This window comes from Heteronotia binoei, chromosome 11 (assembly GCF_032191835.1).
Source record: "Heteronotia binoei isolate CCM8104 ecotype False Entrance Well chromosome 11, APGP_CSIRO_Hbin_v1, whole genome shotgun sequence".
NCBI lineage: Eukaryota > Metazoa > Chordata > Lepidosauria > Squamata > Gekkonidae > Heteronotia > Heteronotia binoei.
The window spans coordinates 12,784,882-12,807,497 of NC_083233.1; the positions used below are offsets into that span (position 1 = coordinate 12,784,882).

At 48.2% G+C, this 22,616-nt stretch overlaps 1 protein-coding gene across 1 annotated transcript in view; it reads right to left on the reverse strand.

Moving 5' to 3' along the window:
* The window catches only part of COL4A5 (collagen type IV alpha 5 chain), a 232,606-nt gene that overhangs the window by 2,101 nt on the left and 207,889 nt on the right, over positions 1-22,616 (reverse strand). The window contains exons 43-50 of the mRNA XM_060250114.1: positions 18,545-18,617; positions 18,323-18,394; positions 14,108-14,236; positions 13,841-13,939; positions 10,935-11,147; positions 7,884-8,061; positions 3,858-3,972; positions 1,468-1,640 (exon numbers count right to left, since the gene is read on the reverse strand). Of these exons, the coding sequence (XP_060106097.1) occupies positions 1,468-1,640; positions 3,858-3,972; positions 7,884-8,061; positions 10,935-11,147; positions 13,841-13,939; positions 14,108-14,236; positions 18,323-18,394; positions 18,545-18,617 (1,052 nt within the window). The remainder of the gene's footprint in view (positions 1-1,467; positions 1,641-3,857; positions 3,973-7,883; positions 8,062-10,934; positions 11,148-13,840; positions 13,940-14,107; positions 14,237-18,322; positions 18,395-18,544; positions 18,618-22,616) is intronic.

Genomic DNA, 22,616 nt, shown 5'->3' on the forward strand with positions numbered 1-22,616 from the left:
AACCAACAGTACTGAGCTAGACGGACCAAGGGTGTGAGGGGCTGGGGATACAGGAAGCGCTCGCAAGTGGCACACTTTCCCAGAAACCAGAGCTGAGTGATGCAGTCTGGGGATCCTCCCCTAAAGGGGTAAAATACCCAAGTGCAGAAAGGAACACAACCAAATTATTAACATAGTCCAGAGATCTTACAAAATCAAAGGGCATCAGCCTTTGAAGCAAAGCAGTTGCAAACAATTATTTGCATCCATTAAAGTGTATGTATGATTATGCAGCTTTGAAATGCAGCCCTGTCGTATTGTTTGTACGTATCACAAGTGGGAGACCCACAAAAACTTGTGGGGAACATCTCATTTTTCTCTGTATCTTCTCCCCCACTATTGTCTCTCTTCCCCGGAAGCCCTTATGACCTCTCCCCTTTTCCTGCTTCCTTCTCTTCTTACCACCAACCAGCCAATCTAACTTCATCCGCTCTCCTGTATTCTGCTTTCTTTTCCTCCCACCAGCAGCTTCTCCCTGGGAAAAGCACTGCCCAGTTGCACGGGGGCTGCCAAAGCCAGGTCCAGGGGTGGGGGTAGCCAGTGTTTATTGCTCAGCCTATGCCCAGCGAGTCCTCTTCAATCAAGGGACACATGAAAGGGAGGTGGAATGAAACCCTTTCAAGGATCCACAGTCCACCCCTGCTTCCCCCAAGGACTTCATGTTACACAAACCAGGGCTCAGCAATATTTTGTGGTTGCCTAGCAACCTCCAAAATGGCATCTGAGAGCTCAGTTTCCTTAAAGTTACAGCTGCTCTTTCCATTATTTGGGGGGAGTTTTAACCCCCTAATGTCTTTCGGTTTTTTCTGCAAACTTGGGACTTCTTTCAGATTTGTAGAGAAGCCCTTCCTAGCTTCATTGTGAGGCTCTATTAATCCATGGTCTATGGCCTGATTTGGGATTGGATTTATGATACAGTTATATTGTACATATTACCCTCTTTTGGTGCATTGTTCTGTAGTTTTGTAATCCAGTTTTAAATTTCTTTCATTGTTTGTTGTTTGGGGAGGGACGGTGGCTCAGTGGTAGAGCATCTGCTTGGTAAGCAGAAGGTCCCAGGTTCAATCCCTGGCATCTCCAAAAAAGGGTCCAGGCAAATAGATGTGAAAAACCTCAGCTTGAGACCCTGGAGAGCCGCTGCCAGTCTGAGAAGACAATACTGACTTCGATGGACCGGGGGTCTGATTCAGTATAAGGCAGCTTCATATGTTCAATATGTTGTACAATTTAATTACGTAACCCATCTTGAGTCTCGGTGAGAAAGGTGGACAACAAACGAAGCAGACAAATAAGCAACCAATTTTTTTAAAAATGTAACGAATCCAACTTAGGGCTGCATCCAGAGTTCAGTGAATGGAGGGCAAACGGTTGCTGGGGCAGACGTTGCTCAAGCAGAAGAGGAAAGGAAAGGAAAGGAAGCCTTCTTACCTAAACATTTCTGCCACCTCCACAGTTGCCAGCCAGAAGCTATATGAATTGGCATAATAATTGCAGGTCCCTCGGCCGTGGCACTCGATGAAAGGAGCTGAGCGGAACTCTTCTAGGCAGGAACCGGGGGAGGCCAACGCTTGTCCGGATCCTTCAGCACCGGCACTGGTGTGCTAAGAGACAATACAGCAAGGTCAGTTTCATTGCCTTTACCTGCAGGAAAATATTTTGGCACCAGATGAAGGCAAAGAATTCTCCCCCCACCCCCTGCCCATGGTGGACGGCAAACGTTGGAAAGGGCACCATAATGCTCACTGGAGCCAAAAATCCTAACTATAAATACATGTTGATGGGGTCCGAACTGACAAGAGACTGACCAGGAGAGAGATCACGGCGTTAGAGAACTCACTGAAAATGCTGAGCCATTGTGCGACAGCAATAAAGAAGGGCAAGTGCTATGCTGGGGATTATTAGGAAGAGAACTGAAAACACATTAGCCGGTATCATAACGGTTCTGTATCAACTGATGGTGCTGCTTCATTTGGAATTCTGTGTTCAGTTCTGGTCAGTGCACCTCAGAAAAGGCAGCATTGGAAAAAGTGCAGAAAAGGGCAACTAAAATGATTAAGGGGATGGAACACTTTCCGATGAAGGAAGGTTAAAGAGGCCAGGGCTCTTTAGCTTGGAGAGACGGCGACTGAGGAGTGACACGATAGAGGTCTACAAAATTATGCACGGCATATCAAAGGCAAAGAAAAAAGTACTTTTCGCCGTTTCTCACAATACAAGAACTTGTGAGCACGCAATGAAATGAACGAGCAGAGGGTTTAGAAGAGATAAAAGGAAGTACTTCTTCATCCAAAGAGTATTTAATACATGGAATTCACTGGCGCAGGAAGTGGTTGTGGCTACAAGCATAGACAGTTTCAAGAGGGAACTGGATAGGAGCAGAGGTCATCAGTGGCTATTAGCCATAAGGTACAGATGGGACACTTTGCCTGGGGCAGTGATACTTTGTATTCTTGGTGCTTGGGGGCAACAGTGGGAGGGCTTCTGGACCTCCTGATGGCACCTGGTTTTTTGGATAGAGTGTTGGCCCAAATGAGCCATTGGTCTGATCCAACATGGTTTCTCTTATGCTTTTATGAGTCAGCCAGGGCTCAGCAACAGTGAGGACTCCTTACATGAAGAGGAGACTCATGTAGCCAGCCTTGAGTTAATAGAAGCTGACCATCAGGAAGAAGAGCTGCAGGATTGTCAGGATTCACAGCCAACAGCTGGTGCAGAGCCACTGACACCCTCCAACCCTGATTCAGCAGGTGATCCTCAGTTGGCCATTCCTAGCCCACCAGTATCACCCACATTCTTAGAGCATAGCAGATGAGGCTGAGAACAGAGCTACAGACAAGACAGCAAAGTTAACAAAAAAATTATAAAATATGAAGGCACAAAAAAATTCAAGATAACTATATTTAATGTGAGCTACTCAAAATCTGAGAGCCCTGTGGTGCAGAGTGCTAAGCTGCAGTTCTGCAGTCCAAGCTCTGCTCATGACCTGAGTTCGATCCCGGTGGAAGCTGGGTTCAGGTAGCTGGTTCAAGTCTGACGCAGCCTTCCATCCTTCCGAGGTCAGTAAAATGAATGAAGTGTAGATGACTGGGGAAGGCAATGGCAAACCACCCCGTAAAAAGTCTGCCAAGAAAATGTCATGATGTGATATCACCCTATGGGTCGGTGCTTGCATACGGATTACCTTTACCTTTATATCAAGGTTAGTATTGTCTACTCAAATAGGCAATGGATCTCCAGAGTCTGAGGTCTTTTACAGTATCTACTGCTTGGTCCTTTTGAACTGGGGATGCTGGGGATTGAATCTGGGACCTTCTGCATGCCAAGCAGAGGCCTTTACACTAACCCACAGCCCTTCCCCCATGCCCCCCAAATGCAAAGATATATGTTTTTTAATGCAGGATGTGTTAATTGCTCAGAATACAAATAGTCTAAAGAAGGGCTTTTTTGGCAGAAAAAGCCCAGCAGGGACTCATTTGCATGTTAAGCCACACCCCCTGACACCAAGCCAGCTGGGACTGCGTTCCTGCTCAAAAAAAAAGGCCCTGGTCTAAAGAAAATTGTGGGAACTGCCTGCTGTTACAAACACACTGCTGACTTGGGAAAGCAGACATCTCTGCCCAAGCTTAGGGAGAACGGGCACTTGAAGGGTTATCCCTGCGGCAAAGTTGCAGATGCCTCAAAGATGATTAACTTCCCTTCTTCTTGTCTTCCTGATGGTGCCTCTTCTGAGCCCCCGCCACTGAGGAAGGGAGTGGGGACGAAGACTCACAAATGCGCGCAGCATCGTGCCAGAACATTGCAGGGTGAGGCACACCTACCATCATGAAAGAGTAACCAATCCACAGGGAGGTCCAGCCCTGCGGACACGGCGGGATTTGAATGGTCTGGCTGTGCACTGCTATCACCACAGCGGGAGCTTCGCAAACTGTGCACCTGAAGAAAAGCAACACACAAAAAAGGTGAAAAGAATGCCAGAGACACAAACCACCAGTCCCCCTCTGCTATTAGAACGAGGCTTAGGAACATTCATTGCCCTCACCTGGACAGTCCAATCGCATCAGATCTCGGAAGCCAAGAAGGGGGGGGCCCTGACTGACCACCAAAGAAGTCCAGGGTTGCTATGCAGAGTAATAGCCATATACGAACCCATCTCCCACTATATTTTAATGTGCTCTTTTTTCCCAATGGCAAACCAGAATGTATTTCTCTTTTAGAACAGTGCATCAGAATATTTTGGTTTTTTGTATTGACATACTCAGACAGGGATATTGGCCGTTTGTTTTATTACATATACGAACCCGTCTTCCACTATATTTTAATGTATACTTTTTTTTTCTAATGGCAAACTATAATGATGTTATAACCTCTTGAAATATTAACACCCTCCATTTAAACCCACAACTAACGAAGCCAGAATGACACCCAGATTTATGGCGCTTCACACCTATGACATGTCTGCTTTTTATCACCCTCCACTGTTGTTACAGCCCAGTTAACATACCCACAAACATTCAATTTGTGATTCTTTTAATCTGCTAAAAACATTCCCATGACTCTGCATACCAACTCACTGCCCACTTTCTCTATATTTAAAGATGGCTTGCCATTCCAATTTTGTCTGATGAAGTCTTCTTAGAGCAGGAGTCCTCAAACTTTTTAAATAGGGGGCCAGTTCACTGTCCCTCAGACTGTTGGAGGGCCGGACTATAGTAAAAACAAAAACTGTCTGTTGTAGTGGCTGCCGTTACTGTACAAGGACGCGGCCCGTCAGTTCTCCGTCTTCTGCATCTCTCTCCCTTCCCAGCACCACACACCCCAGCCTGGGAACTCACCTCACCTTGGTATCACCTCACACTCTGTCTCCGCTGCCTCAGCCCAGTGCCGGAAGTGTGCAATACTAACGCGAGTTTAGGTCGAATGTCACTTCCGGTCTGATTTTGCCATAACCCGGCGGGCCGCATAAACGTCCTCAGTGGGCCGCATCTGGCCCGCGGGCCATAGTTTGAGGACCCCTGTCTTAGAGCATACGAAAGCTTACATTCTGAATAAAAACTTAGTTGGTCTTAAAGGTGCCACTTGTCTACTGCTTTGTTCTGTGCCGAGTCAGGCAATGGCAAACCACCTCTGGTAGAGAAGGCAGGGCCTGAAAGCCCTACAGGGGTCTGCATTCATCAGCTGCGACTTGACAGTATGTTGTACCACAATGTACTAAGAAGAATAAACAGAGTTTCTAGAAGCATTTTGCCCTGACTTGGATGGCCCAGGTTAGCAGAGTCCTGTTAGATCTCGGAAACTAAGCAGGGTTGATCCCGGTTACTACTTGGATGGGAGACCACAAAAAAAGTCCAGGGCTGCTACTACGAATGGCCGTGGACCGACGGATGAACGGAAGTTCATAATTAATTCTGGCCTGTTCGGGGTTTGCAAACTGGAGTTCATGAACGGAAGAACCAGGACAATCTACCATGATTTTTGGCACAATTCATGGAGGCTTCTCTTCAGGAGAAACAGCTATGTGGCTAGGAGCTCCCTGCCACTCAGCTTTTTGGTTTAAATGGCTGGGAGCTAGGGTTGCCCATCCCCAGGTGGGGGCTGGGGATCTCCCGATTTGGAGGCCTTCCCACCCGCTTCAGGGTCATCAAAAAGCGGAGGGGCGGGGAAGGAAATGTCTTCTGGCCGCTTCATTATTTCTTGTGGAGACCAATGGCCATAGCCTATGGGCCACAAGGTATAATGGTGAATTGATCTGCGGGTATCTGGGGCTCTGGGGGGAGCTGTTTTTTGAGGCAGAGGCTCCAAATTTTCAGCATAGCATCCAGTGACCCTCTTCAAAATACCCTCCAAGTTTCAAAAAGATTGGGCCAGGGGGTTCAATTCAATGAGCCCCCAAAGAAGGTGCCCCTATCCTCCATTATTTCTAGTGGAGGGAAGGCACTGACAAGGAGCACCGTCCCTTGAACTGTGATGGCCAGAACCTCCTCTGAAGTTCAATTATGCTTGTCACAGCCTTGCTCCTGGCTCCACCCCCCGTGTCTCCTGATTCCACCCCCAAAGTCTCCTGGCTCCACCCCCGAAGTCCCTGGATATTTCCTGAATTGGACTTGGCAACCCTACTGGGAGCCCTTTAAATCCTGCTTTCAGCTACTTACAGCTTTTCACAGGCAGCAACAAGAAGGGTTTAAACTAAGATAGATAACTATATTTAATGCAAGCGACTCAAAATCTGAGAGCCCTGTGGTGCAGAGTGGTAAGCTGCTATACTGCAGTCCAAGCTCTGCTCACGACCTGGCTCAGCTTTCTGCTCCCTGCAGCTGGCAGAAAGAAAGAGGAGAAGCGCCTTCCAGAGGGCACATCACCCCCACCCTTCTGCTGGCCACAGGGAACAGTCAGCAGAACGAAGCATGGGAATGGGCAGACTGATGGTCTCTCGGCTGGTTCCCCAAGCCCCTTCCCGTTGGGCTTTGCTGATGCGGTTGAGCTGGGCTTTTCGGGACCGTCCATCTGGCAATTTGGAGGGGAGACAACTTTCTGATGAACTGCCCGGCCCTGCCTGGAGGAGGAGTTGGAGGCTTGACCTAACCAGCTTGGATGACTTCCTCCACTGAAGGAGAAAAGGAAGGGGGAAGCCCCTCCCAGGAGGCGTTTCCTGTCCCCCTCCCCTTCTGCTGCCAGGGAACTGCAGCCAGCAGACAGGGAAGGGGAAACCCCTTTCCAGGAGGCTCTTCTCCCTTTCCTTTCTGCTAGCAGAGGATCACCATCAGCAGTAAGGGATGGGAGAAGCCCCTCCCAGGGGGCATTTCCCACTTTACAGCTGGCAGCGACTTGCTCCGACCAGCAGAAAGGGAAGTGAGAAGTCCCTTCCAGAGGGTCCTTCCTCCCAGTTTTTCGAGCTGTCTTCTGCAGTCCCTGTAAAGTTTAAAGAGACTGCACAAGACAGCCCCAAACAGCTGAGCTGTGCTCCCTGTGGCTAGGGCTTTCTCTAAACTCGGTCTTTTTCAATACTTACTTATACTTTATTTGATTTATATCCCACCCTCTCCACTGAAGCAGGCTCAGGGCGGCTCACAGTATAAAACCACAACAGCGTTTGCAGGGCCATGAAGGCGCTAACCAGTTTTGTTCATAAACTGGCTGCCCTGTTCGTGGTTTTGCCACAAACTACGAGCCAAACCGCATTCTCCTGGTTTGTGCCCATCCCTACTTGCTGCACAGAGGCTGGCCATGGCAAACCACTTCTGAAAGTCTGTAGCCTTGAAAACCCTATGGGGTTGCCAGAAGTCAGCTGCGACTTGAGGACAAAAAAAGAAGGACATGCATCAGAAACAAATTCAGATTGCTCTCTTTCATCCTCCCATCCACCCTACTTTGGTGCCTACGCTTTGAAACTGTAAGCCCCTCAGGGCAAAAACCTGCTTTCTTGTTATATGCAAAAGGCACAATGATACTGTATACATGGACTGAGAGACGAATACAACTTGCTAATGCTTAATGTGGCTCGTGTCTTTTTTTCAACATGACAAGACTACATTTGGAATGATAATGAAGATGATGATATTTGATTTATACCCCACCCTTCACTCTGAATCTGAGTGGCCTATAATCTCCTTTATTTCCCCCCCCCCCCCGCCCTCAACAGACACCCTATGAGGTGGGTGGGGCTGAGGGAGCTCTCACAGAAGCTGCCCTTTCAAGGACATCCGAGAACCATGGCTAACCCAAGGCCATTTCCAGAAGCTGCAAGTGGAGGAGTGGGGAATCAAACCCTGTTCTCCCAGATAACAGCCCACATACTTAACCACTACACCAAACTGGTTCAATGCATGGTATCCGTTCTGATCTCTCACCGACTAATAAAGGGCTGTATGGTCTTTCCAGTTAAGGGCTCCATGCTCATTGGCATTGGCGTAGGAGTGGACAGCCAGTAGGAATAGTCGTTTCTTGATGCAAAATTGCAGACATTGTTGATGTTACAAAACATGAAGGGCATCGTGCTGAAACGGCGGAGGCAGCTACCGGCAGTGCCTAAGAAATAAAAGCACACACATCACACATCTAGGGCTGAACTAGGATCCAGGAAGCAAATAAAAAAATCCACACAGTGGGGCCATGTCTGGAGGGGGGAGAGGTTTTTGCAGACTTGAGAGAAACTAGGTTACCTCCATGTACGGAAAGCACAACAGGGAACAGGATTCCTTGCTGCATGAGAAGGAGACTAGTTATTAATGTGTGGCCCAGTGTTCCCTCTAACCTGAGTGAGCGTGAGCTAGCTCACAGGTTTTTAGCCTCCAGCTCACACATTTTTGTCATAGCTCAGGAAGGATGACCCCAGAGCACACTAATTGATGCAGGAGCTCACCCCTTGAATGCCAGGAGCTCACAAAGTAGAATTTTTGCTCACAAGACTCTGCAGCTTAGAGCGAAGATTGGCCCCTAGCACAGTTCCCTCTAAGCTGAGTGAGCTCCCAGATTTTTAGCCTCCAGCTCACAGGCTTTTGTCTTAGCTCAGGAAGGATGAGCCCAGAGCACACTAACTGATGCAGGAGCTCACCACTTGAATGCCAGGAGCTCGCAAAGTGGAATTTTTGCTCACAAGGCTCTGCAGCTTGGAGGGAACATTGGCTCCTAGCACAGTTCCCTCTAAGCTGAGTGAGCGTGAGCAAGCTCACAGATATTCAGCCTCCAGCTCACAGGCTTTTGTCTTAGCTCAGGAAGGATGAGCCCAGATCGCACTAATTGATGCAGGAGCTCCCCCCTTGAACGCCAGGAGCTCGCAAAGTGGAATTTTTGCTCACAAGACTCTGCAGCTTAGAGGGAACATTGGTGGCCCCCCAGGCCTCCTCTCACATTAACTGCACAGTGGAACGGTTAAAAGAGTAGGCTGGGATTGTTTTTTGTGTGTGTCCTGCTTTTCTTTACCCTAAGGAGTCTCAAAGCGGTTTACAATCGCCTTCCCTTCCTCCCCTCGCAACAGGTGGGGAGGTGAGGCAGGTGGGCCTGAGAGAGCTCTGGGAGAACCGTGACTGGCCCAAGGTCACCCAGCTGGCAGCATGTGGAGGAAGACTGGGGAATCGAACCCGGCTCTCCAGATTAGAGTCCACTGCTCTGAACTGCTACAGCGTGCTGGGCTGGGTCTGAAACAGCATCCTGCTCAGAGCCAACCCAAAGATCCCACCAAATAGTTAATGGAGGCAGTTAGTTGGCCGGTGGCCTGCAGAGCACAGGGACAGCGGCGGCAACGGTGGGATTTCCCTCGCCTCACAAGTCTTCATCAGTTCCCTGCTTCTTTTATAGGCATGAGGTAACAATTTTTGCTTCTCATGACAGCAGAAGGATCCAAATGCTTTTAATTTTAAAGTCAAATGCTTTTAATTTAATTTAATTTTTAGATTTATATCCCACCCTATCCTGCAAACAACAGAGTTAAAATAATGTCATAAAAACAGTCATTACAAAACAGGAGCAGCAAAAAACAGACATTACAAAACACAGGTGGTAAACAGCATGTGGCTGATGGCTAACAGCATAACATAACACCATAACGGTGAAATGCTGGGCGAAGTGATGACTTTCAAAGGATTAATTACAAGCCTGATGGAAGAGCTCTGTCTTACAAGCCCTGCGAAACCTTGATAAGTCCCACAGGGCCTGGATCTCCAGCAGGAGCACATTCCACCAGGTAGGGGCCCAGACTGAAAAGGCCCTGGCTCTCGTTGGAGTCAGTCGGGCATCCTTAGGACCAGGGACTATGAGAAGATGTTGAGCAGCAGAGAGCCCGGGGTGGGGGTTCATATGGGGAGAGGTGGTCCTGAAGACATAGAGGCCCCTGGCCATAAAGGGCCTTTTATTAAAGTAGGTAGTAAATAAATAAACAGGAATGCTTGGCATCTTAGCAGAAGAGAAAGAGCTAGGCATGCAGAAGGTCACAGGTTTAGTCCTTGGCATTTTAGGTCAAAACAGAAGGCAGGTTGGGAAAGATGTGGGTCTGAGACTTTGAGGGGCTGCCGCCAATTGAGAGCAGGCACTACTGGATTCGAAGGAACAGTGCAATAAGACACATCCAGAGATTGCTTTCACAACATGCATCCTATCTGCCCCATTTCGGAATGCCGAAGATGAGGATTTATACCCCGCCCTTCACTCTGAATCTCACAGTGGCTCACAATCTCCTTTATCTCTCCCCTCCCCCCACAACAGGTAGGTAGGGCTGAGAGAGCTCTCCCAGAAGCTGCCCTTTCAAGGACAACTCTGTGGCGAGCTATGGCTGACCCAAGTCCATTCCAGCAGCTGCAAGTGGAGGAGTGGGGAACAAAGAAGAGAAAATCCAGAGACTCTCGCCCAGCAGAGGAAAAGGGAAGGGGATAACCACTCGTGGTTGGCTGGTGGATGACCTAAACCTAGACCCTGAATTCAGCAGCAGCTCACAGGAGCACAGCTCCTGAACCTTTCTGAGGGTTCCCCCTCTTCCTCCCCACCTACCTACCTTCTCCATTGAATAGTAGGTGCAGCTGCATAACAATCCTTGGATGAGCTCCACCACCTATTTTTCTACAAAATGACCCTGCCTGAACCCCTACTGGTTTGCAGGAATTCCTGTAAAAAATATTGAACTCTGTGAACACTGGTCTGATCCAGCAAAGCCCCTTTGGGTTTTTAAAGTAAAAGTGTTTATCTGTGATCAATTTACACAGATCATTTATGCCTTAACACTTAAGAGATCTGTACTCTGGATTTGTAAATGCACAAATGCATTAGAAAGGGACTCTACTGGGGAAAAACAGAGCACATAAAGACTACTTGCTCACAGTTGGGAAGAAAATCTGAAGAAGGGATTAACTCAATAGCAGCAAAAGCAACTCTCTGCAGCTCCTTAATGGACAGTCAACAGCATCTCTTACCTAAGTCCTGCCCATGCGCTCTCTCGTTTCCTTGCACGTAAAGAAGGGAAAATCCATCATAGATCCTGACTGTTCCTTGAGGACAAAAAGGTGTCTCTGTTGTCTGGCTGTGGCGGGTTATAAGGAACCCATGAGCGACTGAGCCGGTTCCAGGTGGACCAGGAGGGCCTTGCAATCCATCTGGTCCAGGAAGACCCTGTGAGCCGCGTAAACCTGTTTGTAAGCAAGAAACAGAGCGGATAAATCCTTCCATAAAGACACCGTCACCTTGCGCGATCGATGCAAAGCTACATGGACGAAAAAGTCCTGAAAACTGGATGTTGCACTTGGAAGGCGAACCAAGACGAAACCTGATACGTCTTCTCTGAAATGAACATCAAACTGTGCGGAGACTTGATAGATGGAGGAAGAACTGGCTCATCTTACCTTCTAATTAGCTTCAACTGGGGTGGAATTCCAGGTGGGACTGGATAGGCCCGCCTGAGTAGTTATCATCATCTAATGCTTCCTTTTTCTGATGGGTGGGGGCAAGGAGGGTCAGGCTGTCTTCCCCCGTTCCTCTGCTAAAGCTCTGGGGGCAAGGAGGGCCACTGTGCCCCATTCCCAGGCCTCACATTATCACCAGCAGGCAAGGGGGGCAGGCAGCTGCTTCTCATTGCAGCGCAGGGGGGCAAGAAGGGACAGGGCTTTTTTTTTTAAGCAGGAACGCACAGGAACACAGGGGGTGTGGCCTAATGTGCAAATGAGTTCCTGCTGGGCTTTTTCTACAAAAAGCCATGTGAAACAAAGATGTCAGGGGGTGTGGCTTAATATGCAAATGAGTTCATGCTGGGCTTTTCCCACAAACAGCCCGGTGTGAAACAATGGTGACATCAGTGGGATGTGGCCTAATATGCAAATGAGTTCCTGCTGGGATTTTTTGTACAAAAAGTTCTTTATGAAACAATGGTGACATCAGTGGGGTGTGGCCTAATATGCAAATGAGTTCCTGCTGGGATTTTTTTGTTTTTACAAGAAGCTCTGTATGAAACAATAATGACATCAGTGGGATGTGGCCTAATATGCAAATAAGTTCCTGCTGGGCTGGGCTAATAGCCACTGATAGACCTCTGCTCCATATTTTTATCCAATCCCCTCTTAAAGTGGGCTATGATTGTAGCCGCCGCCACCTCCTGTGGCAGTGAATTCCACGTTAATCACCGTTTGGGTGAAGAAGTACTTCCTTTTATCCGTTTTAACCCGACTGCTCAGCAATTTCATTGAATGCCCACAAGTTCTTGTATTGTGAGAAAGGGAGAAAAGTACTTCTTTCTCTACTTTCTCCATCCCATGCCTAATCTTGTAAACCTCTATCATGTCACCCCGCAGTCGACATTTCTCCAAGCTAAAGAGCGCCAAGCGTTTTAATTAACCTTTCTTCATCGGGAAAGTGTTCCAAACCTTTAATCATTCTAGTTGCCCTTTTCTGCACTTTTTCCAATGCTATAATATCCTTTTTGAGGTGCGGTGACCAGAATGGTACACAGTATTCCAAATGAGACCGCACCATCGATTTCTACAGGGGCATTATGATACCGGCTGATTTGTTTTCAATTCCCTTCCTAATAATTCCCAGCATGGCGTTGGCCTTTTTGGCCAATAATTCCCAGCATGGTGTTGGGTCTTCCTCATTTACCGCTGCCTTCAACTCTGCCTAGCACGATTATCTTTTCCAGTGTAACAAGCACAACAATTTCAGTTTAGACAGATTCCTCACCGATCTTTGTCCCTATTTTGTGCTCCTTTTTCCTGCGTCTCTTCCGTCCGATTTTGCAAAACGCTGCTGCGGGGCCACAACTTGAGTCACCTCGTTCCCAAGTTCTCTCCGCAGCTGCAGGATTCTCTGAAAACCAGGCTCCTGAAGCGGCGGAGGGAACTTGGGAAAGAGGTGGGGCAGGTTGCGGCCTCACAGCAGCGTGTGCAAAACCAAGCAGAAGAGCCGCAGGAAAAAGGGGCGCGAGACTGGAACAAAGGCTAGCGAGGAATCGTCTGAGCCATTTTAGCTTCCAGGGAGATTTGATCTAGAGCAGGGGTGTCAAACTCATGTGTTACGAGGGATGGATCTAACACAGGTGAGACCTTGTCGGGCTGGGCCATGTGTGTACCTATTTAAGATTAGGTAGCAACGACATAAACTTTATAAAGGACACAGACAATCTCATTTTTTTAAAAAAAAAATCAAACATGTTTAATACATTAGCACTCGTTGGTCTTAAAGGTGTTTTCTTTGTTTTTCTCTCATGGGATCCAGGGAACTGGGCGTAGGAAGCTCTGGCTTGTCCCTTCCTTCCCTAGGGGGTCAGGAGGGGGAGGAGCCTCAGCCAATAGAAGGAAGAGACGCTTGGCTCAGTAGCTCTGCTGTGAGATTGAGAGAGCCTGGCAAAGCTCTCAAGCATCACCCAATGGAGAAAACAGAGGTTTTTCTCTGTAGCTCCTGTGCAATTGAGCATGCCTTGCAAAGCAAGCTGTTACACAGAAGGAAGCAAGAGAGAGGAAGAAGGAAGCAGATGACAGCCAGTTGCTTGGGAGCCTGATTCGGCCCCCAGGCGGCATGTTTGACACCCCTGATCTAGAGTCTCCCCAGTACTAGTCACTAACCACTACACTACACTGCTCCAAGCCCTGCTACCCAAGATCTAGCTGGAAATAACGATTAAACCTGATATTTTCCACATGAAGGTATGAATTCTGCTGTGGAACTCTGGATACTGTTGCAGCTGGCTGTGATAATCTAGGATAAAATACAGCTGTATTATCTTCCTGAAGTGCACTGCGACCCGGGCTCTCGCTAACTAACATCAGCCTAAAAAAGTTCACATGCATCTTAAATTTCAGCGCACCAGCTTTCTTGACCATTGGGTGCTTACCATGCTGACCCGGAAGGCCTCTCTCCCCTTTACGCCCTGCGGGACCTTCGAATCCAGGAGGCCCGTCTCGGCCGGGATCACCAGGAATACCCATTGGACCTAGAAAACAAAACCGCAAGTTACAGCAGATGTTCTGCAAACTCTGTAGTATCGCGTAGAGGAGTTTCACTGCCAGTAAGATTGGCGGGGTTGGGCTTATGTGATCCTTTCAGATGCAGAGTCGGCTGCGGATTTTATTCTTCTGAATCTCTCAACGGAAGAACATACCTGGCAATCCCGGTTGGCCCGGCAGCCCTGGGTGACCTTTCAGTCCAGGCTGCCCTGGGAGACCTGGTGGACCCTGGTCACCTTTTATGACCACAGTTTCGCCAGCTGGGCCGGGTATTCCTGGCAGGCCTAGGGCAAAAGAAAGGCAGCTTTAAGCCAGAGGACGCTCAACGGGGCGGTTTGCCTGGCCGGTCATCCATCTGTATGGTTTCTCAAAGGGGGCTGCAGTCAACAAGACTGGATCGGAACAAATAACCTCCCCGACAATATCTCAGCGAGCGGAAATGGATTCAGTAATCCTTAGAATCATAGAGTGGGAAGGGACCTCCAGGGTCATCGAGTCCAACCCCCTGCATAATGCAGGAAACTCACAAATACCTCCCCCTAAATTCACAAGATCCTCATTGCTGTCAGATGGCCATCTAGCCTCTGTTTCAAAACCTAGAATCCTAGAGTTGGAAGGGACTTCCAGGGTCATTGAGTCCAACCCCCTGCATAATGCAGGAAACTCACAAACACCTCCCCCTAAATTCACAAGATCCTCATTGCTGTCCGATGGCCATCCAGCCTCTGTTCAAAAACCTAGAATCCTAGAGTTGGAAGGGACTTCCAGGGTCATCTAGTCTAACTCCCTGCACAATGCAGGAAACTCACAAATACCTCCCCCTAAATTCACAGGATCTTCATTGCTGTCAGATGGCCATCTAGCCTCTGTTTCAAAACCTCCAAGGAAGGAGAGCCCACCACCTCCTGAGGAGGAAGCCTGTTAGAATCATAGAGTTGGAAGGGACTTCCAGGGTCATCTAGTCCAGCCCCCTGCACAATGCAGGAAACTTACAAATACCTCCCCCTAAATTCACAAGATCCTCGTTGCTGTCAGATGGCCATCCAGCCTCTGTTTAAAAGCCTCCAAGGAAGGAGAGCCCACCACCTCCTGAGGAAGCCTGTTCCACTGAGGAATCGCTCTAACAGTCAGGAAGTTCTTCCTAATGTTGAGCCGGAAACTCTTTTGATTTAATTTCAACCCATTGCTTCTGGTCCTACCTTCTGGGGCCACAGAAAACAATTCCACACCGTCCTCTATATGACATCTCTTCAAGTACTTGAAAATGGTGATCCTATCACCTCTCAGCTGCCTCCTCTCCAGGCTAAACATCCCCAGCTCCTTCAGCCTTTCCTCAGAGGGCTTGGTCTCCAGACCTCTCACCACCTTCGTTGCCTTCCTCTGGGCCCGTTCCAGCTTGTCTATATCCTTCTTAAAATGTGGTGCCCAAATCTTCTGCTGGATTCAACCCTAATTCCAACAGTGTGCAACTTGTCTTTGGAGGGTCATAAGGAGGGGTGGATTGACTATTAAGGCCACTGGGAGAAAGCCTGGTGGGGGGCTGCCTCCCCCACAAGTGAGGAGTGGCCCTCGTCCCATTTGGGCTGGAACTTGTAGCTGCAGCAGCAAGTTAGATTAGAAGTAGTGTTCCCTCTAAGCTGAGTTAGTGTGAGCTAGCTCACAGATTTTTAGCCTCCAGCACACACCTTTTTGTCTTAGCTCAGGAAGGATGACCCCAGAGCACAATAATTGATGCAGGAGCTCACAATTTTAATGCCAGTGGCTCACAACTTTAATACCAGTAGCTCACAAAGTAGAATTTTTGCTCACAAGACTCTGCAGCTTAGAGGGAACATTGGAGAGGCCCCTGTAGCTGCTGCAACCAAACCAGTTGCCCCAGTCCCGGGGCAGACTATGGTTTTTGATTCGGGACCAGCGTGCCCACAAATAATTTGTGTCTACTTTCAAAATACATGTATTCAAGCTGAAAGGAATGTAGGTACTTTGGTTATATCCTGCCTCCAGGGTTTTTTTTTTGTAGCCGGAGCTCCTTTGCATATTAGGCCACACACCCCTGATGTAGCCAATCCTCCAAGAGCTTACAGGGCTCTTAGTATAGGGCCTACTGCAAGCTCCAGGAGGATTGGCTACATCAGGGGTGTGTGGCATAATACGCAGAGGAGTTCCTGCTACAAAAAAAGCCCTGGGTGCTCCCCATTTACGAGTTGACAGCATTGGTGAGAATGGTAGTAAAATTCTGAGCTCTCCCTCGCACTTGGGTAAACAGGCTCCTTCCACTGCTTCCTTGTGACTGGTGGGCAGGGCTTTTTTTGCAGCAGGAATTCCTTTGCATATCAAACCACACACCCCTGATGTAGCCAATCCTCTAGGAGCTTACAGGGCTCTTGGTACAGGGCCTACTGTAAGCCCCAGGAGGATTGGCTACATCAGGGGGCATTGGCCTAATATGCAAAGGAGTTCCTGCTACAAAGAAAGCCCTGCCCACCTCTCACCCCAATGGGAGCCCAAAGCGGCTTTTATTGTTCTCCTGTTCTCTCCCCACAAGAACCCTGTGAGGTAGGTCAGGCCGGGAACATGTGACTCGCCCAAGGTCATCCGGTAATCTTCCAGGGCACAAGTGGGGATTCGAACCTGGCTTTCCCGATGCTGGTTTGACAAACCACTACACCATGCTGAAAAAAGGCCGAACTATCAAGAAGAAGATATTGGATTTATATCCCGCCCTATACTCTGAATCTCAGAGCCGTTACGATCTCCTTTACCTTCCCCCTCCCCACAACAGACACCCTGTGAGGTAGATGGGGCTGAGAGAGCTCTTACGGCAGCTGCCCTTTCAAGGACAGCTCTGCGAGAGCCATGGCCAACCCAAGGCCATTCCAGCAGCTGCAAGTGGAGGAGTGGGAAATCAAACCCGGTTCTCCCAGATAAGAGTCAGCACACGTTATTAACCACTACACCAAACTAGCTCTCTAGGAAAGCTAGCCTAAAGCTAATTAGGCTTTGAGAATACCCCATAAAGGTAAAGGTGGTCCCCCGTGCAAGCACCAGTCGTTTCTGACTCTGGGGTGACATTGCTTTCACAATGTTTTCACGGCAGACTTTTTATGGGGTGGTTTGCCATTGCCTTCCCCAGTCATCTACGCTTCCCCCCCTGCAAGCTGGGTACTCATTTTACGCACCTCGGAAGGATGGAAGGCTGAGTCAACCTTGAGCCAGCTACCTAAAAACCCAGCTTCCACCAGGGATTGCTCAGGTTGTGAGCAGAGCTTAGGACTGCAGCTTTAACACTCTGCACCACGGGGCCATATGCCTCATGCATCACCTTAAATTCATCTCCTAGATAGTTAATACATAAACTGTCAATAAATTATTCCCTGCCCTGTAATGGATCTTTGAATCTTGCTCAGTTTCAGAGAGGTACAAGGAAGATTGCTGGCCTTTGAAATTCTGATCGAGGGACACTGCTTGTTTTGCCCTTTTCCTTGCTCAGAGGACCTAGGGGGCAACCTGACACCCAACACACCACCATATATCTACTTCCTCACCAGGGAGAACAAGCTCTTATGAGAGCCAGTTTAGCGTAGTGGTTAAGTGTGCAGACTCTAATCTGGGAGAACTGGGTTTGATTCCCCACTCCTCCACTTGCAGCTGCTGGAGTGACCTTGGGCCAGTCGTAGCTCTCTCAGAGCTGTTCTCTCCAGAGCAGTTCTCTCAGAGCCCTCTCAGCCCCACCTATCTCACAGGATGTCTCTTGTGGGGAGGGAAAGGGAAAGGCGATTGTAAACTGCTAGAAGACTCCAAGTGAAGAGCAGAGTATAAATCCAATCTTTTCTCTTTTCAGGGAGGCTGATGAGGAAACACCTTTAAAATCACGACCTGAAGCATCTCTTTCTACCCTCCCTCCTTTTCATTTTGTAGCTTTCAGCACAAGGAAGAATTCTGGTGTTTAAATCTGACTGTGTATATATAATTTATGTATATATTTTGGTTTTATTTCAAATGCTTTAACCTTTTTTTGCTATGCATATGTCTAAATCAGCGTTCCCTCGAAGCTGAGTGAGCGTGAGCTAGCTCACAGATTTTTAGCCTACAGCTCACACATTTTTGTCTTAGCCCAGAAAGGATGACCCCAGAGAACACTAATTTATGCAGTAGCTCGCCACTTTCATGCCAGGAGCTCACAAGACTCTGCAGCTTAGAGGGAATTCTGGTCTAAATGTGTATGTTATACATTAAAGGTCTGGATGGATGGAATTCTGGTGAATCTGAAAGCTCACACATCATTTCATGTCACTGTAGCTGGTCCTTAAAAATGCAGTGGGTGAATTATGGTTTGTTTTTTGACGAGTAACATGAAAAACGGTTCCTACCTGGAGATCCGGGGGCTCCAGGATCCCCTGCGAAGCCAGCCGGTCCTGGAGGTCCAATGGGCCCCTTCATACCTGAAAGACCAGACCCTTGCAGTTAATGCACGGGAGACCAACAGCACCGGTGCCCTGACATGCCAAGCTCAGTGCTTGGAGTAGGTGGCTTCAACGGGCAGCTGTTTTGCCAGCTGGAAAGGTGGTTCTGCAAAGTTGTCTTTTAAATACCTGGCAATCCCGGGACTCCTGGAACGCCGGGGTCGCCTTTCATTCCGTTCACACCTGGACGGCCGGGTTCACCCTGAGACAACACAATGGGAGTGATTGCTTTTTATCATCAAAGGGTGAGGAGGAGGGGGAAGAAACTGGGCTAAACACAAATGGATACTTAGGCCTAACAGAAAATGGAGTGCCAGAACATCTCAAATACCGTATGGCCCCCATGGCTTATTTAACACACTTAGACTCGCACAAGTTTCGGAAAGCTTTCACATTGGTGAGATGTGTTCCCATCTGCAGTGGTTCAAAAGAGCCCCTAGGGAACAGAGAATGTGTCAGTGTAACTCTGGGGAACTAGAAACCATTGAACATATGCTACTCGGGTGTAGCTGGTACAAAATAGCTAGAGATAAGTATATCGTACCCTTGGTAGGAGATATTGCAGGTAGGTCAGATTTGGAATACTGTAATCGATTACTGGCTGATGAAAATTGGTACACTACAGAATCCATGGCGAAATTTTGGGTAGCTTGTTACAGCATAAGGAAAAGTCAGTTAATTTTGTAATAATTTGGGTTATGGTTTTATCTTCTCTCTCCTATTTAATTGGATTTTATATAGTTTTTATGTAATTGAGATCCTTACAAGAGATCCATGTATATATATATATTTAACGTTGCAACTCACATGCTCCCGGTATTTGACATTCCTGTCAATGGCTTGATGCCACAATAAGTTTTGACTGATACATTCTGACTGACTGGAGTAAGGAGGACACTGCAGAGTCCAGAAACAGGGATGTCTGAATTCATTGGGTGAGCCTTGGCCAGTCCTGTGCTCTGAGCCTGATCGACTTTGTGAAGTAACAGCAAAATCAGATGGTCCTTATGCTGAGTCAGCCCATAGATCTCAATAATCCCACTCCTATCGGGCAGTGGTTCTCCAGGCTGCAGTCACGCACACTAAATAATGCACTTTTAATCCACTTTTCAATGCATTTTCCAACTGGCTTTTACTGTGTCAACTGGCAAAATCCAGTCGGAAAGTGCACTGAAAGGACATTATTTAGTGTGTGTGATCACAGCCTCCAGGGTCTCAGACAGGGATGGCGCCTGCTACCTGAGGTCCTTTCTCTAGAGATCCCAAAGACTCAACCTGGAACATTCTGCATGCAAAGCAGATGCCCTGTGCCCCTGAAATAAAACCAGTCCCTGGGTTCTGTGGATGAAGGCTAGAAAATAAACATAGAAACACGTTTCCAAGTTATCACTGATTCTCTAAAAAAAGGGGACAAAACCCAAGAAATATCACATGTGTGGATCAGAAGCAATGGAAACAGCTCTTGCAATCTGGAGATCCAGGCCACAACACCAGCACAAGAAACCCCAGCAGCTGTGGAAGGGGAGGGGCCATGGTACAGCATCTGCTTGGCATGCAGAACATAAGAACATATGAAGCTGCCTTATACCGAACCAGACCCTCAGTCCATCAAAGTCAGTCTTGTCTACTCAGACTGGCAGCGGCTCTCCGGGGTCTCAAGCTGAGGTTTTTCATGCCTACTTGCCTGGACCCTTTTTAGTTGGAGATGCCGGGGATTGAACCTGGGACCTTCTGCTTACCAAGCAGTTGCTCTAGCACTGAGCCACCGTTCCAGGTTCAATACTGTGGTGGAATTATTGATGAGACGGGACAGTTCTGTACAGCAGCCTGTATTTGCTTATTTGGTTCTTCCCCCAATAAGGCTTTGAGTATGGCTAAGTGCTGCATTTCTCCAAGCAATAGTGGATTCGCTGATGCACTTTGCCCCAGAAAGAATAGCTGATATTTCTCAAGTTTACAGTACTAGTTTCAAAGCCTAAACCATTAGATTACCAGGCTCCTCAGGAACTCCTGACTAAGAGCTTTCCGAGCTATTGATAATATACAGATTGTTATCTGAAGAGACGCTAGGATAGTTGGGGCTTCTTGCCCTCACAGAAATTGTTCTAACTACAGGCAAAGTTCATACCTTACTGGATGATAGGGACTGGGTTTTGTCAGATATTTCAGATGTTCGTCACAGACCTGACTGACGTTAGCGCCCATGGATGGAAAAAAGTACTTAATGTGTGATTTTATTCTTGTCCCTTGTTGTTCTGAGCAAACACCCTCCTTTGTGGTCTTGGCAGGGCAAACAGGATACATCCTCTATAGAATTACAGTTCCCTTTAACTGGGTATTTGCTTAATGTGATCAATTCCATATGCTGCATACCGGAATGTTATAAGATTAAATGTTTCTGCCGTGTGGTTTGAATTTTAATAAATGGTTTTAACTTTGGAACAGCTTTTTCTCTCTCTTTCTGAAACCATCGGGTCATTGACAATCAATCCCCTCCCTTACTGAACCCGGTGGAAACGGAAGTCCTAGAAGAAGATATTGGATTTATATCCCGCCTTCCAATCCGAATTTCAGAGTCTCAGAGCGGCTCACAATTTCCTTTACCTCCCTCCCCCACAAGAGACACCCTGTGAGGTAAATGAAGATATTGGATTTATATCCCGCCCTCCACTCCGAAGAGTCTCAGAGCGGCTCACAATCTCCTTTACCTTCCTCCCCCACAACAGACCCCTGTGAGGTAAATGAAGATATTGGATTTATATCCCGCTCTCCACTCCGAAGAGTCTCAGAGCGGCTCACAATCTCCTTTATCTTCCTCCCCCACAACAGACACCCTGTGAGGTAAATGAAGATATTGGATTTATATCCCGCCCTCCACTCCGAAGAGTCTCAGAGCGGCTCACAATCTCCTTTCCCTTCCTCCCCCACAACAGACACCCTGTGAGGTGGGTGGGGCTGGAGAGGGCTCTCCCAGCAGCTGCCCTTTCAAGGACAACCTTTGCCAGAGCTATGGCTGACCCAAGGCCATTCCAGCAGGTACAACTGGAGGAGTAGGGAATCAAGCCCGGTTCTCCCAGATAAGAATCCGCACACTTAACCACTACTGGCTCTCTAGGAAAGCTTCCTAGATGCCAAAATTCCCTAACAAATGCCCAGCGTCTCCAGTTAAAAGAGCTGGTAGCAGGTGCCATGGAACCCTGCCTGGAACCCTGGAGAGCCACTACTAGTCTGAGGAGACAATGTTGATCTTGATGGACCGGGCCAAGGGGGGGGGAGGCATCTGATTCAGTGGGAGGCAGCTTCATGTGCTCAAAGTGTCCTTTTCAGAACCCCACAGCCGCAGTCCGCAACCTGGGAGGCATGCGCAGTATCTTCAGCAACAACTTCAAGGGTTCCCCAGATGTGCATTTCAAATGATCCAATGCATCCAGCCCCTCGCTGCTCAGAGCAACGGCTTCAGCTGACCCTACCAGAAGTGCCTTAAATGAAACTTATCTCCGTATGCGAACATTTCGCCAGCATTCAAAAACTTATTCCCTGTAATCGTTAGAACAAGAGATACTGCCCAAAATCAGAGTCTGTATGCTCAGAACGCTTGCCACAGCTGTTTGTAATGTTGCCCTTCAATTCTGTTCAATTCGCTGCCACAGTCTATTCTCACTTGGGTTGCACAAGTCGGTTAACGGCCTAATGGACTGAGAGGGGAGAAGAGCATTTATTCCCAACTGGCCCCGTACACATCCTTCTGGCCTCTTCCTCCTTGATCTGCTCTCCCCCAGTGTCCCTTAGACATTTCCTTCCACGACATCCGAGCCCCTCCTGAGGAATCCTGGGCAATGCTGTCCTTGTTGAATCTCAGGTGTCTGAGCCACTGGGGAAGGAGGGAAAGGCCAGGACAGAGAGCATTTCCCACTTGCCTGTAGGCAGGGGTCATTTTGTAGAAAAATAGGTGGCGCTCATCCAGGGATTGTTATGCAGCTGCACCTACTATTCAAGGGACAAGGAGGTGGAACTCTCAGAAAGGTTCAGGAGCTGCGCTCCAGTGAGCTCCCACTGAATCCGAGGCTTGCCTGTAAGGTTGTCAATGCAGTTTTTTAATCAAGGTAAGCAATCTGGGATCCATGTTCATCCTGGCCAACTTAACCCAAAGCAACTCTCTAGGAACTGAGTCAAACGCCGCCTTGAGGTCTAAAAAGTCAGC